This window comes from Hippocampus guttulatus, chromosome 6, assembly GCF_054856545.1.
Source record: "Hippocampus guttulatus isolate MCC_2025c chromosome 6, RoL_Hgut_1.0, whole genome shotgun sequence".
NCBI lineage: Eukaryota > Metazoa > Chordata > Actinopteri > Syngnathiformes > Syngnathidae > Hippocampus > Hippocampus guttulatus.
The window spans coordinates 15886262-15901933 of record NC_141266.1 but is presented as its reverse complement, the minus strand read 5'-3'; the positions used below and the strand labels follow the sequence as shown (position 1 = coordinate 15901933).

General features: G+C 43.9%; 1 protein-coding gene across 2 annotated transcripts in view; it reads left to right on the top strand.

Moving 5' to 3' along the window:
* The first annotated feature begins 3413 nt into the window (after positions 1–3413).
* The window catches only part of znf804b (zinc finger protein 804B), a 45138-nt gene continuing 32879 nt past the window's right edge, over positions 3414–15672 (top strand). For both annotated transcript variants that reach the window (XM_086112599.1, XM_086112598.1), the window contains exon 1: positions 3414–3977. In XM_086112599.1, the coding sequence (XP_085968725.1) occupies positions 3825–3977 (153 nt within the window). In that variant the 5' untranslated portion in view covers positions 3414–3824. The remainder of the gene's footprint in view (positions 3978–15672) is intronic.

Here is a 15672-nt window from a genome sequence, read left to right as displayed (position 1 = left end):
ATCTTCGGTCCAAAATGTTTGGGCACCCCTGTTGTAGTCTGACTGTCAACTGGGGGAAGAGAAAATAGCAGAGCTCAGCTCAGAAAACTTGATGGAACAGTACGGTTAAAATCTGATGACTTCTACGAAGCCAGCAACTCCGATATAGCTCTAAAAACACAACAAAACAAAAAAGCGATTTTAAAAAGTCCATTTTCTAATGGAGAAAAGTGGAACATGTGTTTTACTAAATAAAAATTCTAAAGCAAATCAAATTTGAATGACTCAACCTTGAATATCAAACCGACGCTGACCTTGGCATCCTTAATAATTGCAGCGTATGAATGAGCCGCTATTATGTAGAGAATAACAGCTTTCGCCCTGGAAACTAGTCATGAAGATCAACAATACTTTCATGATTACTTCACCCAAGAAAAAAAATAAGTCCATAACTCCATAAAATGGCAAGAAGTCCTCGATTATTTGCGCGTTAAACATTTATGAACATTTGTCTCAAATAGACATGGTGCTTTGGCGTTATGAAAGGCTGAGTTATTAAGAAAGTAAACGTTGGAATGTTTTACAAAAGAATGAAAGAAACTTTATGGTAATAAATTAACGCACCGGAATGCAGATTATTCATCCATCCATTTTGTTTTTTACAGCATGAGCCTATCACAGCTGACCTTGGGCGAGAGGCTGGGTACACTCTGGACTGGTCCCCAGCCAATTGCAGGACAGTAAAAGATTCAGTCGTTGGAATATAATGATGTAAAGATAGCAAAGATCAGATGCCAATGTCGCGAATGATGATCATTTCTCAGTGGTCTCACATCACACAGTACAACTCACGCCGTTAATAAACATGACATCACTCGACATTTGAGTACAAATGTCGACTGTTCAGTATACTGCCGATTCATTCTTCTTCTTTTCTCGTGTGCAGCTTGAGCAGGCGAAGGGAATCGCCAGATGCGTCGAAAGACAAAATTGAGAGCCATCACGCACTCGCTGGCTTGCAGCCTTGCTTTGAATCACACTGCGTCTAGCTGGGAGGCCGCTTGCTCGAGCTGTAATGTCAGCTTCAAAGAGCTGAGACTTTGGAAAGCTGGCGACTTGGACCTGACTTGCCCTGACCTTGAGCACATGAAAGTCTTGGCAGAGAAGTACAAGGACTACGAGGTTACTCGGTGTAGTAAGTGGAACTCTCGAATGTGTTCCCCCTGGAGCAAACGTCCATCTAGCCGACCATTTTCGAAAGCATTTACGATCGTGAGGAACATGGTTGAACTGAAGCCTATTCAGTTGACTTTTGGGGAGAGGCAAGGCACACCCTGAACTGTTCGACAGCCAATCACAGTGCACGTGGGCACAAACGGCCGCTCAGGCTCAGTATCACAGCCACAGTATGAATAGTTGAGAGAAGAGATGGGCAGCTAGCGGCCCACCCTTGGAGTGGCCCTTGATAAATTTTTGGAAAGTGAAAATGTTTACGATAGCTGAGCAGTCTTACGTTTTCATCACGGTCTTCACTTCTCGATGACAGACATTGCTGACCAGCGCCTCCAACCCACCAAGACTGCTGCGTGCATCGGAGAAGAAGATAGTCTTAAGAAAATGATCTCTTTCAGGTCACGCCGGAAGCAGATGAGATGTTCACCAAATTCAAACGCAAACCAATCTGTTCAGTTTGCTTCGAGACGCCATCAGACGTTATGAAAGATTTCAACTCAAATCACCGTCACAACAACGATCGAAGTTGCATTGATGATAAATTGTACCCCCGCAGCCCCGCTCTCTCCCAAGCATTTAAATTGCCCGTGCACGGTTTCTTAATGAACCGAGCATATATATATATATATATGACTTTGGAATGTGGGAGGAAGATTCAGTGCGAGATTAAAATCTACAACATCCTAATCATGAGGCAGACATAATCACTATTCCACCAGAAAACAACGATTCGTTTCTACATTGTAACATGTCCGTTTTCTTTCTTTGGAAGACAAGTGTGGCTCTGGTTTTGCAATTTGGCTCTCCGCTTTGAGAAATGACAGTCTCTGTGGGCATCTCGAGTCACTAAAAGATACATTAGCACTCGCAAATAACCGCTCACTGTGGGGGAAGGAGCATTATTCATCCATTTATTTCGAGGCGTATTTCACAGAAAATGGCAATTATCTTATAAGGGGGGGGGGGGGACCCTTTAAGCGAAAAGTTGTTGCCTACTGTCAATCAAGTCCATAAAAACTAAGCAATAAAAAAAAAAATCAAATTTTCAGTTCATGCAGTTCTATTAGACTGGCTTCCTGAGTCTGTTTTTGCAAAGCCATTAAATATTATGTCTGCAAAACAGTGTCAGATGCCTTCCGCTAACAAGTCACCCGGTTCAGACGCATGCAATCAGGCTCCAGTGTGACGTGCAGTACACCAACGCAATCTAATGATATTCACAATAACAACTGCATTAAACATTTATCCTGAACCAAAAATAATATGCCGCTCATTATTTTTTAGTATTTATGATCAAGGTTATGCAAAATATGAACATCAATTATAATAATGGCCTGACAAATATTTTAGCAGTAAACTTTTTTTTTTTTAGGCCTCCTCATGATGCTGGCGGTCTCTGCAAAAGTCGGCCACATCCTTAGTTCGACATAAGATTCTAAGCGGAAATGAAATTATTAATAAATAAAATACAATCGTTATTTTGTTCAGCTTTTCCTGTTTTCTGCAAAAACCTACTTTGGCATTATTTTCTGAATTGGTGTAATTTCAACAAACCAGAAAGAGGTTGTATAAATTGTACTAAAATTCTTGATTCTTGTGGTACATTGGCAGAACTGTTGCAGGTTGTGTATGTGTATGGGGGGGGGGGGGTGCTTAAAACATGTCTTTTAATAGCTTGGCTGCTCCTGCTTTAGTTTCAGCACTGCGTTTGTGAACAGCTCCTCGAATAAGCGACTTCTCAGACGCCCGTCTTGAAACTCGGCGTTATTGAATTCATGTCAGATTAATCAACCAAATCCTAAACAAACTCACTGCACTACACGCGCGCGCACACGCAGACACACTTGAGTGGAAAGCAATGCATCCTCACTGAGTGGAATTTCATCCATACGCACGTGCTGACACGGAATAGATCAGGGGGGTAGCGAGAGGGAGGAAAGGGAGAGAGAGCGCTAGGATGAGGACAAGGGAGAGAGTGTGTGTATATTTCTTCCGTGGGAAAGAATTTGATCCACATCAGTTTGCCTTGATCGGCTAGAGCCTCGACCATAACTCCTGTGGATGGATTTACGCCTCCGCCACCTCGCACACCTCTGGATTTAATTCATGGCACGGGGACATCTTAAATCTGGTGCCAATCAATAGAGAGCATCAAGAAGCGGAGGGGAAGGGTCGGGGGGAGGGAGAGCGTCACACCTCCTCCTCCTCCTCCAACATCTTTGCGAGCGCGGAGTAGGAGCTGCAAAAGTGCACTAACCCAAGAGGAAGAAGGGATGAGGGGCACCGAGGTGGGGGTGAGATACAAAAAAAGGCGTGCATTCATTCATCTCAGCCTGACCGAGGACAGCATGCCAAGCGCGGCACACTCCAGCGACTCAGCTTGCTTCCAAATAGCCCCCCAGCTCCTTCTTTCTTTCTTTCGCACATCTGAGCATATAGTTCTCATCAGTACTCTCCACGTGCACACTTGCGAGTGAGTAGCGGTGGGCTGTGCGGGGGGAGGCGAGGTGGTGGTGGTGGGGGGCGCGTGAGGAGCGAGCCTTGGTCCTTACCTGCGCCTACTGTGACGCACTCCGGGACGCCGCAAGGAGGCGACGCAAAGGCGGCCGTGCATGGGCCCCAATTCCCGCGAGTCCCCCGGGATGGCGTGCGGCGCCTGTTACTACCTGGTGATCAGCTCCACGCATCTCAGCAACGGACACTTTCGGCGCGTCAAGGGGGTTTTCAGGGGGCCGCTATGCACCACAGCGGCGTGTGAGTCACCGGTAAGTGCCCTCTGCCTCCCCATTAATGTTCTTGCAACCGTATACACAGTTGTGCGGGGGAGATTTTTGCCAATCTTTTCTTGCAGTAAAGTAGTAGAAAACTCTCACAGCCACAGGCAAGCGCATTTCATGACATCGTTGATGAGTGAGCTGTACTGCTTTTATTATTGCTTTTATTATTATGATGGGGTAATAGGAATGTGAATGCCACAATTGGGTATTCAGGCAGAAAGTCATTGTCACCGCGTGTTAATTTCCCCACCCAGGGCAATGGGAATTAAACAAATGGAATTGCATTAGAGTGCTTTCAGGAAGAGATGAGCTGCCCTGTTGTAAATAGCACTAATTACCTGAGTTGTGTTACTAATAGGATGAGTGTAGCTCTGTGTGTATGCGGGTGGGGGGGGTGGGGGGGCGGCACCGGACCAGCTTACTAAACTAACTCCATGACCTTTTCCAAGTGTGGCTGTTTCTTTTCAGCCACCACAATGGCATTTAGTGTCAAACAAGCGAGTGTGTTTGTGTGTGCGCGTTTGTGTGTGTGTGTGAGAGAGAGAGAGGGAGAGAGAGAGACCCGTCATCACACTTTTTCGTGAGTTCTTAATGTGAGACAAGACGGTATTGGAACTTAGGAGAAGTTTGCTGCGTAAGGCAGAAAACAGTAGCTGGTATATATCCTTGTGTGTGTGTGTGTGTGTCTCACTGGAGTCATTACCATTCTGTCATGTTTGGCCTGCTCTCACTGGGTGATAGCACCATAGGCAATCAGACACACAGAGACGTTGCAAAAAGTTGTCTTCAACAACACCTGGAAACTTTTTCACAGACTGAAATACGCCCAATGTTTCGACTAGTGGGGCCATGTAGAACATATTATTGTCAAGAAAATATTTGCGTTGACTTCCCCTTTAAGCATTCTGCGTTAGCATGTCTGGATCAAGTGTGGCGGCAAAGTTCTCCAGCCGATATTTTTCCATCTCATTATACCTCTTGGAAGATAAATTGGCCTTTTTGAAAATTGTGAGTTGGGTACTGTTTTGTAGCCGCCTCTCACTGCTCGATGTAGCTTGCTGCTCCCCCGTGCACAATTTCCTCCTCGTCTCTCCCTCAAGGTCGATCATCCTTAATAAAGCAATATTGTTTTGGAAATTGTTTTTGTTGTTCATCTGCACACACTGTTAATAAAGCAAAGGGTTCCACGCCATCTAAAAAGAGTGTTGAGAATCATGAAATTTTGTGGCCGTGAAAATTGTGAATGTTCAGTCTTAAGGCTCTTGATCTCGGACCTTGTGGACTCGGACTTGACTTGCCTCAGACCTTTGTGACTCAAACTTGACTTGGACTTGATAAAAGGTGGACTTGACTACAGTCCTAATAAAAAATATAATGCCATTCAAACATTCTGCATTGCCCCCCCCCCCCCAAAAAAATACAATGGTCTGTTTTGATTGGCACTGTTGGGGGTTCTACTGTAAATAGCAATATATTTACTATCATGGTTGACTGCAATTGGCTGGCAACCAGTTCAGGGTGTACCCCGTGCCCACATGCCAACACGCCCGTGACCCTCGTCAAGATAAGTGGCTCGGATAACGGAATGGATATTTTATACTGAAATTGCTTCTAATACTTTTGACTCAAATCACCAGAATATTAGACCCAGCTCTCATTCGGACTAATTTGACACATTTATAAATGCATACACGGCAATATGCAGACTTCCGTTATTTCCGGTGAACTTTATGGTGCTTGGAAGAGAGACTCGACGCACGGTTAATCCGTCACATTATGCAACATCTTTCTTGACAATCTTACATATGTCGAAATGTCGCGCCTCAAATATTGAAGCCTGACACGCTGTATTAACTCTGCGTTTCATCTGTCTGCCTTCACCTCTCGAGTCGCTCTTTTGATGTCTCATCCGTCTGTTGCCGCGCTCCCTTATCTCCGCCTCCGCGCTCTTCTGTTCGGCGCATGCAAACAATCGCGCGGCAGCCAATCAAATGTTCATCGTTACGTCAGGTCATAAAACTTTTGAACTGTTTGGAAGATGGAATCCGCACGTCGCTAGCGCACTGTGGCTTCTTCTCATCTTCCAAAAACACGCATCTTTGGTTCTGGTGGACTCTGAATTGTCCATGGTTGGCAAACGGTTATTTATCTGCATGTGCCCTGTGATTGGCTGCTAACCACTGGAGGGATTTCATCCGCCTCTCACCCAGTGTTCGCTGAGATAGTTCGTCCAGCTCACCTGTGATCTTGATCAAGAAGTGCTAAAGAAAATGGATGTGTCACAACACACCGTATGGCATGCGGTCCATGCTAAGTAAGTGCCTTGCTCTTTGGGACATCCGCCTTGCTTTTCTCCCCATGCATTTTCATGAAAGTTTAGATAAGCATGTGTGCAGGAGGGGATTTTTTTTTTTTAATGTGTTGCTTAATCGAGCACAAATCCACAAAAGGGATACCAATGCAATGGCACAATATATGAATGTTAGGTAAAAAAACAAAAAGAAAACATACTTTTTAGGAAATAGCATTACAATAATTGGTCCAGGATGTTTAAAATATATACAGTATATAATAATAATAATTGTGATCACTAAATGGTGTGCTGAAGTGTGGCACTTTCTTTTAATTTCTCATTCTAATAGATTGAACCCATAGAATGAAATTGTGCTGGATTAAGAAAACCATTTTTGTTGTGCTCTCGTGGAAAATTGATTGAACGCATAAAACACGGTCTTTATCACAAAGAGCTTGTGTCCCTGCGGCTCTTTGGAAGAAAAACTATTGACAGCGACTCTAAGTTAAAGGTTGTCTGTAAAAGTTTTAGCGGCAAACGCAAAAATGTGAGCTCAATTAGGTGACTTTTTCTTTTTGTACACCAAGCCTTTTTATGCGAAATGTTCACTTTCACTCTCGACAGATTGCAGGCAAATGAAACACCCTCATAAATGTGTTTAGTCATTTCAGTTTTGAATGATACTGCAGCAAGGAGGCTTTTTCAGATTCATGCTCAAATAAAAGGAGCGAGTGAGTGGATATTTATGCACGTAATGTGGATTGTGCCACCTCTGATTTGTAATCGAACAACGCGCTGTTCATAATTTCCTGGCATGAGGATGCTTTATTTAATTTAACAGGAAGCACAAACAGGATGGATGATTATCACGGAGTAATGAGGCATCAAGCACCTATTTAGACCGAGGTATCACTTTAGTGTTATTAAGTTGTGAGGCGGAAGAGGCCTTCGCCGCATTTGAATTCTGTCCGTGATGTGGCTCGGGGGAGATAAGGCCGTGTCCGCGTTGATAAAGATGAATATACATGTGCAAAGCTTTGAAAGTTAGATAACAGCTGACTGAGCGGGTTTCAGGAAGGTCAGACAAATATACACACTTCCATATTTATCCGCATCTGTGTGGACACGGCCCAATTTATGTGCCTGTCAGAAGGATAAACAGTGTCGTGGTCAAGCCGTTCGAATGGGATCCTTTGTGTGTGTTTGCTGAAATATTGCATCTTGGCGAGATTTTGCTTTCCGCAAGGTGAGCGGGAAGCGTCCTTCACACAGACAAAAAGGATGACGAAATACTTTGTACATCTTAACATCGTAATCAATTAATTAATCAAACAGGATGGGACTAGACCCCTGAGTTGGCATTAAATCCACATTCTGATCTGAGATCAAGACAAGGTTAGCCACCATACAAAAATGGCGCAAAAACTATTGCCATGCCTTATTCTTTTGCACGAATAGCAACAGGTTAATGACACATGTCAAAAGATTGTTTTACATAAATGAAAATATTTTAAAAATGTGATGGACTTTCCAATTGGTGTCAAAAATACACTTAGCGTCACATGAAGCTATCAATGAATTAATATTTGCCGTTAACAAGTGTTCTGCATCTAGTGGGAGAGCAGTGAATTAATTAGTCTGCCTGTCACAACTCATTGCTGACACCGATAGATGGACAGAGATATACCCACCCATCCATTTTCGGAAACGCTTTATCCTCACAAGGGCCTCGGGGGGTGCTGGAGCCTATCCCAGCCGTCTTCGGGCACTAGGCGGGGGACACCCTGAACCGGTTGCCAATCGCAGGGCACACAGAGATGAACAACCGAGCGCGCTCACGCGCACATCTTGGGACAATTTGGAGTGTTCAGTCAGCCTGCCATGCATGTTTTAGGAATGTGGGATGAAACCAGAGTACCCGGAGAAAACCCACGCAGGCCCGGGGAGAACATGCAAACTCCACACAGGGAGGCCGGGATCGAAACCACGACCTCTGCACTGTGAGGTCGACTTGCTAACCACTGGCCACCGGGCCGCCCGGAGATAAATTATTTATTTACCTCAAATAATATATCAACCAATTTACGATCCACAAAACTGGATAATGGTCCAGCGGTTGGGGAAATTACTGGGCCAGAACAGCCGTTCTGAGATCTCTCACGGTTTCAACATCGGGACTGTCGGACCTCCCTTATGTGGATGAAAGGCTGGCTCAAACACATTCCTGCTCGATAGGTGCAAAGGGCAAGTAGACAATCCATCATTTTTCGACAATACTTGCCTTTGTTAGGCTCACAGGTGAGCTTGAGTTGATCCTGCCTGCGGCACAATCCGCCCATCTATTGGGCCAACAACAACAACATTCGCAAACAGAGTAATTGCTGGATCCGTGCGAGTGTTCAGGGCTAGCAAGGCCTTCTGCGCTGGTCTCAAAACGATCAAAAGCATTGAATTACATTTATAATCTCAATTCTAATATAAATTCCATGAAATTATAATTCACCAATTCACAACTAGTCAATTCTGTTCATTTTTGCAGCCTTTCTCAGGTACTTTCTCAGCTACATTTTGGGTTGTTTTTTTTAACCAAATCAGATTGCAGTTTGCTCGATGTGTTGCCATGTCAATCTAATCAGTCCACCGCCTTCAGAATCAGCAGCGCTGCAGGTGATTTAGCTTAAACAATATGAGCAACGCGGCTGTTTCTTGAACCGGTCGGATTTCCAAATTCGTCTCACAATAATGTCAAGAGGAACATTTGTCCGTCTTCCGATCGATTGGTGAAAGCAAGCCAAGCTCGTCTGTTGCGTTCTGTGCACATGAATACATTCATTAATCAGCATCTCGGATATGCGTAGTGCATTTTGACTTCCAATGTGCTTTGCCATTTCTTAAATGAATATTGATGCTGAATTGATTCTGGTGATGTCTGCGGCAGAATAACGAGCTGTTATATTGCATTTTAGTGGAATATCAGGGCTTTCTTTCATTGCGACATGATAGTGGCGGTATGCGTAAAGAGGTGGATTAAGTCTGTTAAATCCCCCACGAAATTAAGGCCCAGGTGCCAAACGCGCGGCTCGCCACTGGTAATGATGCACTCAATACATTTTGACAGAGAACTGTTGTCATCACCAAGGCTCCCACAGCTCTGTGTTCTGTCGTTATTGCTTTTATTGGAATGCTCGAACAAAGCAAATGGGGAAAAAAAAATCTACCCGAGACCTGTTTTTACATGTTTTTCTTTTGAAGTTCCAACAAAAGCTGTTGTCAGAGAAATGAATGCCCCCAGAGGACTTCATTTTGAAATCTGTTCCCTTCCCCGCAAAAAAAAAAAAAAATCTTTCAGAAACAAAAACCCTGCATTAGTGGAGCATTCCACAGCGGGCATTTATCAGAAAGCGCCTGTCAGCTCATCAAGGATGGAGTCAGAAAAGTGAGCGGCAACAACTGCCCCCACTGTGACTGCTAACTTCTGTGCGCCGTCCGTGCGAATGTCCGTGCGAATGTCCCTACGGGATGCCTCGGTATGTCTACGTTCGACATTGCTCCTCATCGCCAATTAGCCGCCGTGACGGGTCTCTTGGATGTGCCTTAACTGCTGTCCTCCTCATTACATGTGTGCGTAACAGTTACCGATGAGACGGTTTTCCAAATCTCATTGCCGCTTTTCATGCTTTTTATTGAGGGCAGGCGGCGAGACCAAAAACAAAAAATAATAATAAAAACACGAGAGGACAGAGTCCCATCTCTGAATGAATTCATGAACATGGGCCTTTTGGAGACCCCCACCCCCACCCAGTAGAATATTTTATATCCTTGTGCATGCATACTAAGCTGAACATCCGCTTTGATGTATATTTAACTGCCGTTGCAAAAAAAAAAAAAGATGAATCTGTGCCTGCTGTCAGAATGAGTGCCAATGCCCCAGTATGCGTGTGTGTGTGTGTTCATTTGCACCTATGCGACTCCAAGGGGTGGTGGCGGTGGTGCTGAACAGTGTTTATGTAAATGAGATCGCGTTTAATGCCCTCAACAATTATCTTGAAACAACAATTTAGCCGCGTGAAAAATAAAATAAAAATAAACCTCAGCATGTTGGAAAGAGCGTCGGGCATGGTGAGATGGGGAGGAACCAATTGGTTCGATACTTAAAAGCTCGTAGCTGTAAGCGTGAATCTTTGTCACATTGCAGTGCGACAAAGAAGTCATGAGGCTTTGTGGGTGGTACGTGTGCCGAGCAAGAACTCAAAAGTCACCCAATGCAATGTCTTCACACTGAAATAATCAAAGGTGGGCATTCCGTCAGTACCGACGAAAGGTCCGTCAGTCTGTCCCTGACCGGCGCTCATTTTGCTGAGGATTGACGAATGACGGGAAACTTCTGAAAAATGACTTAAAAAGCACTGACGGAGGCGGGGGGTTTTTTTTCCCCATCTGTCAGTGAAATCGTCACTAACCGGGGTCAAGTAAAGGCAGATCTCACAGTCCGTCACTGGCCGACGCCCATTTTGTTGATGACTGACTGAAACGTTTTAGGAGTTAAAACAGTTGCAGGCAGCCACCAGTGTGCTCCCATGTTGTACAGAGGAGTAAGAAGTCAAGATTGCAGGTCAAAATGATGTCATCAAACAACCCAGATTTGCAAACTAGCGATCTAATATTGAATTGAGCGAAGCTTGCAGAGATATTGGTTTGTTCGGAAGTAGACAAATTCTACTCAATTTGAGGCTCTCGACTTTCTTTCCTTTTCATTTCTTTCGCCAGCTTCCTGTCACTTTTCCAATTACAAGGGGGGGGGGGAAAAAGCGTCCTTAACTTCAGAACTCAGAATTGATGCTCAAGCACCTCATGCACCATACAGACCCATCTGCAAACAGACATAACGACAAAATTCAATTTATATCCCGAAAGGACTTTATTTTCCTTTTTTGGGATGTTTGATTAACAATTGAAGCATTCTTCTCTTCTTTGTGTAGTCGACGTTTGTCGCATTCAAATATTACACACACACACACACACACACTAAGAATTCTTTCCACCACAGTAAGACAAATAAATCTTATTGAAATAGTCAACTGATATCCACTACCCAGCACAATATTAAATAACTATCAGGAGTGCAGCATTTTTTTTCTTCGGCTGTGTAGACCGAATGAAATGCGGTCGATGTACTCTATAGGATAACTAACGTCTCGTCAGTCAGCGTTGTCTACTGCCCCTGAGTTGTATTTAGCAGAGTGGCTGAGAAGTAGATTCTATTTTGCGGTTCGATTTATAAAGGGTTTACAGAAGGTTGAAATGAAATAAAAGCAGCCATCGAGTTGTTTCTTGAGCACTGGAAAGGTTGTTATGGATTCAAGGCGTCCAATGCTGCGCTGAACCACGAACACAAAGACGCACACCCGCGCGCACACACACACACACACACGTCAAAGTAAAACCATTTTAAAGTGGGCAGTGAGTGTGGCTGAATACTTAAGTAGTGTATGACTGGCTCATTCCTGCTGACCACTGCAAAGTGCTCCTGCTGATCACCACTTATGTCCTCCATCACACTCTATGTGACCATTTGCGTGTGTGTGGCTGGGTGTGTGTTTAGGGGAGAAATAGTGGATAATTGGGACGGATGGGCGAGCCGGGACAAAGCGAAAGAGGAGAGGGAGCGAATGAGACGCTCTGCATTGATTTTAACGCTCTCTCAAGCTCTTTATTGACATTTCATTTAGCTAATGAATTCATTAGCGCTTCATAGCATAATAACCTCCACTTGATAGCCAGGATGGTTCCCCCGAGGAAATGCGCTATGTTTACGCTACGGCTCTTCACCATTTTCTTTTCCAAACTCAATCTGCGCTCTTCTTTGATTTGATTTTCTCCCCAGTGGGCCCCGTTTCTTATCTTTGACTTCACACGTTTAACTCCTGTATGTTTCCAAACTGCAAATAGAACCACCAGCGCAGGCGTCGCAACATGCCATTCAGGAGAAGTGCTCTCCAGTTTGTGTTCTGTTTGGTGTGACCCTTCTTCATCTACTGGATAGCGATGTTTTGGTTTGTTTTGTTTTTTTAGTGACTTAACTGAGGGATGACTCACTCGTGCATATGTATTTGACCTTTGACCTGTTGTTTTTATTGCTGTGCACACATGCACACACAAAGCCTGAACTTACGGGACTTGAAAGACCATTTGAGCCTTTTGATAAATAATTTCTCCAGCCATCAGGAGGGCAGCGCATGATAAAACGGAACAAAAGCGAGGTGGCAGCACACAATATGTCATCACATTGGATGTGTGATGCTTAACCACCACGGTGACACTGTTCCTAAGAGCTTCCCGTTTTCATTCAGTCATTTTATCCATAAATACACTTTAAAATGAATGCAGCGTGGTTATTTTCTACCCCCGTAATTATACCTTAAAATAACACAGTGGCATCGTGCAGGAGAGAATATAGTTTATTGTAAGCCCCGGGGGAAAAAAAGTTTGAGTTTATAAGAAAAGAAAGAAAAAAAAAGAGATAAAAGTTTTATGGGCACTCAAAAGGCACCTTCGCTCCAGGCCGTTAATTTCGGTCCTCTCCTCGGTCATTCTACTTTAGCCTTCAAGGCCTGCTGTGCTGCTCCGGGAGAACATACATTATTCTTTTATTGTTGTTATTTTATTTTAATTTTGCTTTATTTCTCTCATATATTTTTTCCCCCCGCTACATGAATTAATGCTGCAGGAACACTTAAATGTCCCCGCTGGGAAGCATCAAGTCTTCATCACAAATTCCTTCGACTTGCGTGATCATACACAATATTCTATACTGCAATCATTGTCCCGCTTTATAACTGTAGCACTTTACGACAACCATGCGTCTCCACATTTGGAGATTTTTTTTTTTTTGTAAATTATCATTTTCATCCAAAATGGATATTTAGCCAAACATGCTCGTACAGCTAGCTAGCATAAGTAGAGAAAATGAGTACACAGTGGATAATGTGAGAATATGTGTTGTGACAAAGCAAGATTTTATGTATGCTGTACTACCATTTGGTTTTGTTTTTAAATTGAGCCACGATTAACATAGCTAATAGGTATATTTATAGCAATGCAAAGAGAGGACACGTGTCATGATCTGTTTTTGTTGATTTGGTTTGAATTAGATTGAGTTTTGTTTCGTGTTTTCCACGTGTCCCTATTTTTCCTCATGTCTTGTCTTGATCCACTTGTTCTTGTCAGTCCGGTCCCATCGCTACATCCTTACAGCCAAGATACCGGATAGGGAGGCTTGCTACGCCATTAATGAACGACTAAATTACAATCACTAATAACTTCAAGTTTAAAATTGTGTGCGCCCAAGAATTTTGCATCCCTCTGCCACACCACTGGAGGAAAGAGTGGAAACACGCACACCTGTACATGCACAGCAGATGTCCTACCTCTCACTTTGGGACAGATGTTTGCCTGTGTGGTCATTAGTGGTCACAGCATCAGTTAATTACCTGGAGTCACACCAGCACATACAAACACACTCTCTCTTATGCAATTAATGTGTGTTTGATAATTACCCGGCGTTTGGCCAACCATCTGGAACAGCAGCTCAGGTTCAAAGTGAATGACATGCCGAAGAACCAAATCAAACACACACCCCAAAACAACTCACAGTTACAGATGTGGATTGAAGAGATGGAGGATGCTTTACCGGCATCGACATGATTTGTGTCGAGTGGGCTCACTGTCTAGAACAGTGGTCACCAAACTACGGCCCGCGGGCCGGATCCGGCCCGCCTCCACATTTGGTCCGGCCCCCCTGAACAATACCAGTCTTTTGATTTATTTTTCATCTATGTATATTTGTATTTTATCATAAAAGTTGGCTTTTGCAATAAAATATTCCTTAGTTATGAACTATTTTCATGATTAACTATTAGCTAGTAACAATTTCATAAACACATACAGTATAACGTGACATTTGTTCCATCCTTCTGCGGTCTGTGCAGTTATCTGGCAACCCCAGAAAAAAAAAATCCTAAACCCGTCCCTCTCAAAGAGAACGTAATCATGGCGAAAAGGTGAGGTAAGAGAAAAATAATTATTCAGAATACAGGGAATTTAACCCAAAATGGAGAAACGATTTTTTTTTCAATGCAAAGAAAAGATTGTCTGTCTCATCTGTCGGTGGCGGTATTCAAAGAATACAATCTGCGGAGACACTATGAATCCCGTCACAACAACAAGTACAATTTTTTGCATGGGCAAATGAGAGCAGACAAACTGTCAACGCTAAAAAGAGGAACGTTAGCTCAGCAAAATACATTTGTACGCCAAGCTCAGCTGAACCAGCCATCTGTTTGGGCTAGCTTTCGGTTTGCTCAACTGATAGCAAGCAGCGGTAAGGAGAGTTTGTCAAGAAATGTATGAATGCTGTCGCAGAGGTGGTGTGTCCCGAGAAGAAAGACGTCTTTAATACCGCGAGTGTATCAAAAAAAGTTATTTGATTTTGTGTGGGTTTCTGGGAAACAATACATTTTTACATCTAGGTACTCTTGTAGTCACACTTTTGCTGTTACAAACTGACCCCGGCCCCCCCATCAGAGAAGCGAAAAATTATGTGGCCCTCACAGGAAAAAGTGTGGGGACCACTGGTCTAGAAACTGAGGGCTACTTCTCCGATTCATGAAAAGGGCTACCAGTTTGATACACACTGCTGCCATAACATTCATTCATTAATTTTCCGCTTCATCCTCACATGGGTCGCGGGGGGTGCTGGAGCCTATCCCAGCTGTCTTCGGGCAGTAGGCGGGGGACACCCTGAACCGGTTGCCAGCCAATCGCAGGGCACACAGAGATGTACAACGATCCACGCCCACACTCACACCTAGGGACAATTTGGACTGTTCAATTAGCCTGCCATGCATGTTTTTGGAATGTGGGAGAAACCCGGACTACCCGGAGAAAACCCACACAGGCCCGGGGAGAACATGCAAACTCCACACAGGGAGGCTGGAGCTGGAATCGAACCCAGTACCTCTGCACTGTGAAGTCACCGTGCTAACCACTGGACTACCGGGCCGCCCCTGCCATAACATGTTTGCTCAAATAACATTGAATTATATATTATTACAGATAATGATAGTCTGCGTGGAGACACCTGATTTTTTTTCACAAAAATTACACTAGTCAAAACATTTTTATGAAATTATTTCAGAGATGCAAGCAAACTTTTCTGGATCAATTTCATGCACTGATTCCGAATCATGCCACACTCCACACAGGAAGGCCCGAGCCGGAATCAAACCCTGCACTGATGCACTGTGAGCCCAACGTGCTAACCAGTCGATCACCGATATTTATTTTATTTTATTTTTCAAGAATAAGGCACTCTGTTACTAATGTGGTCCT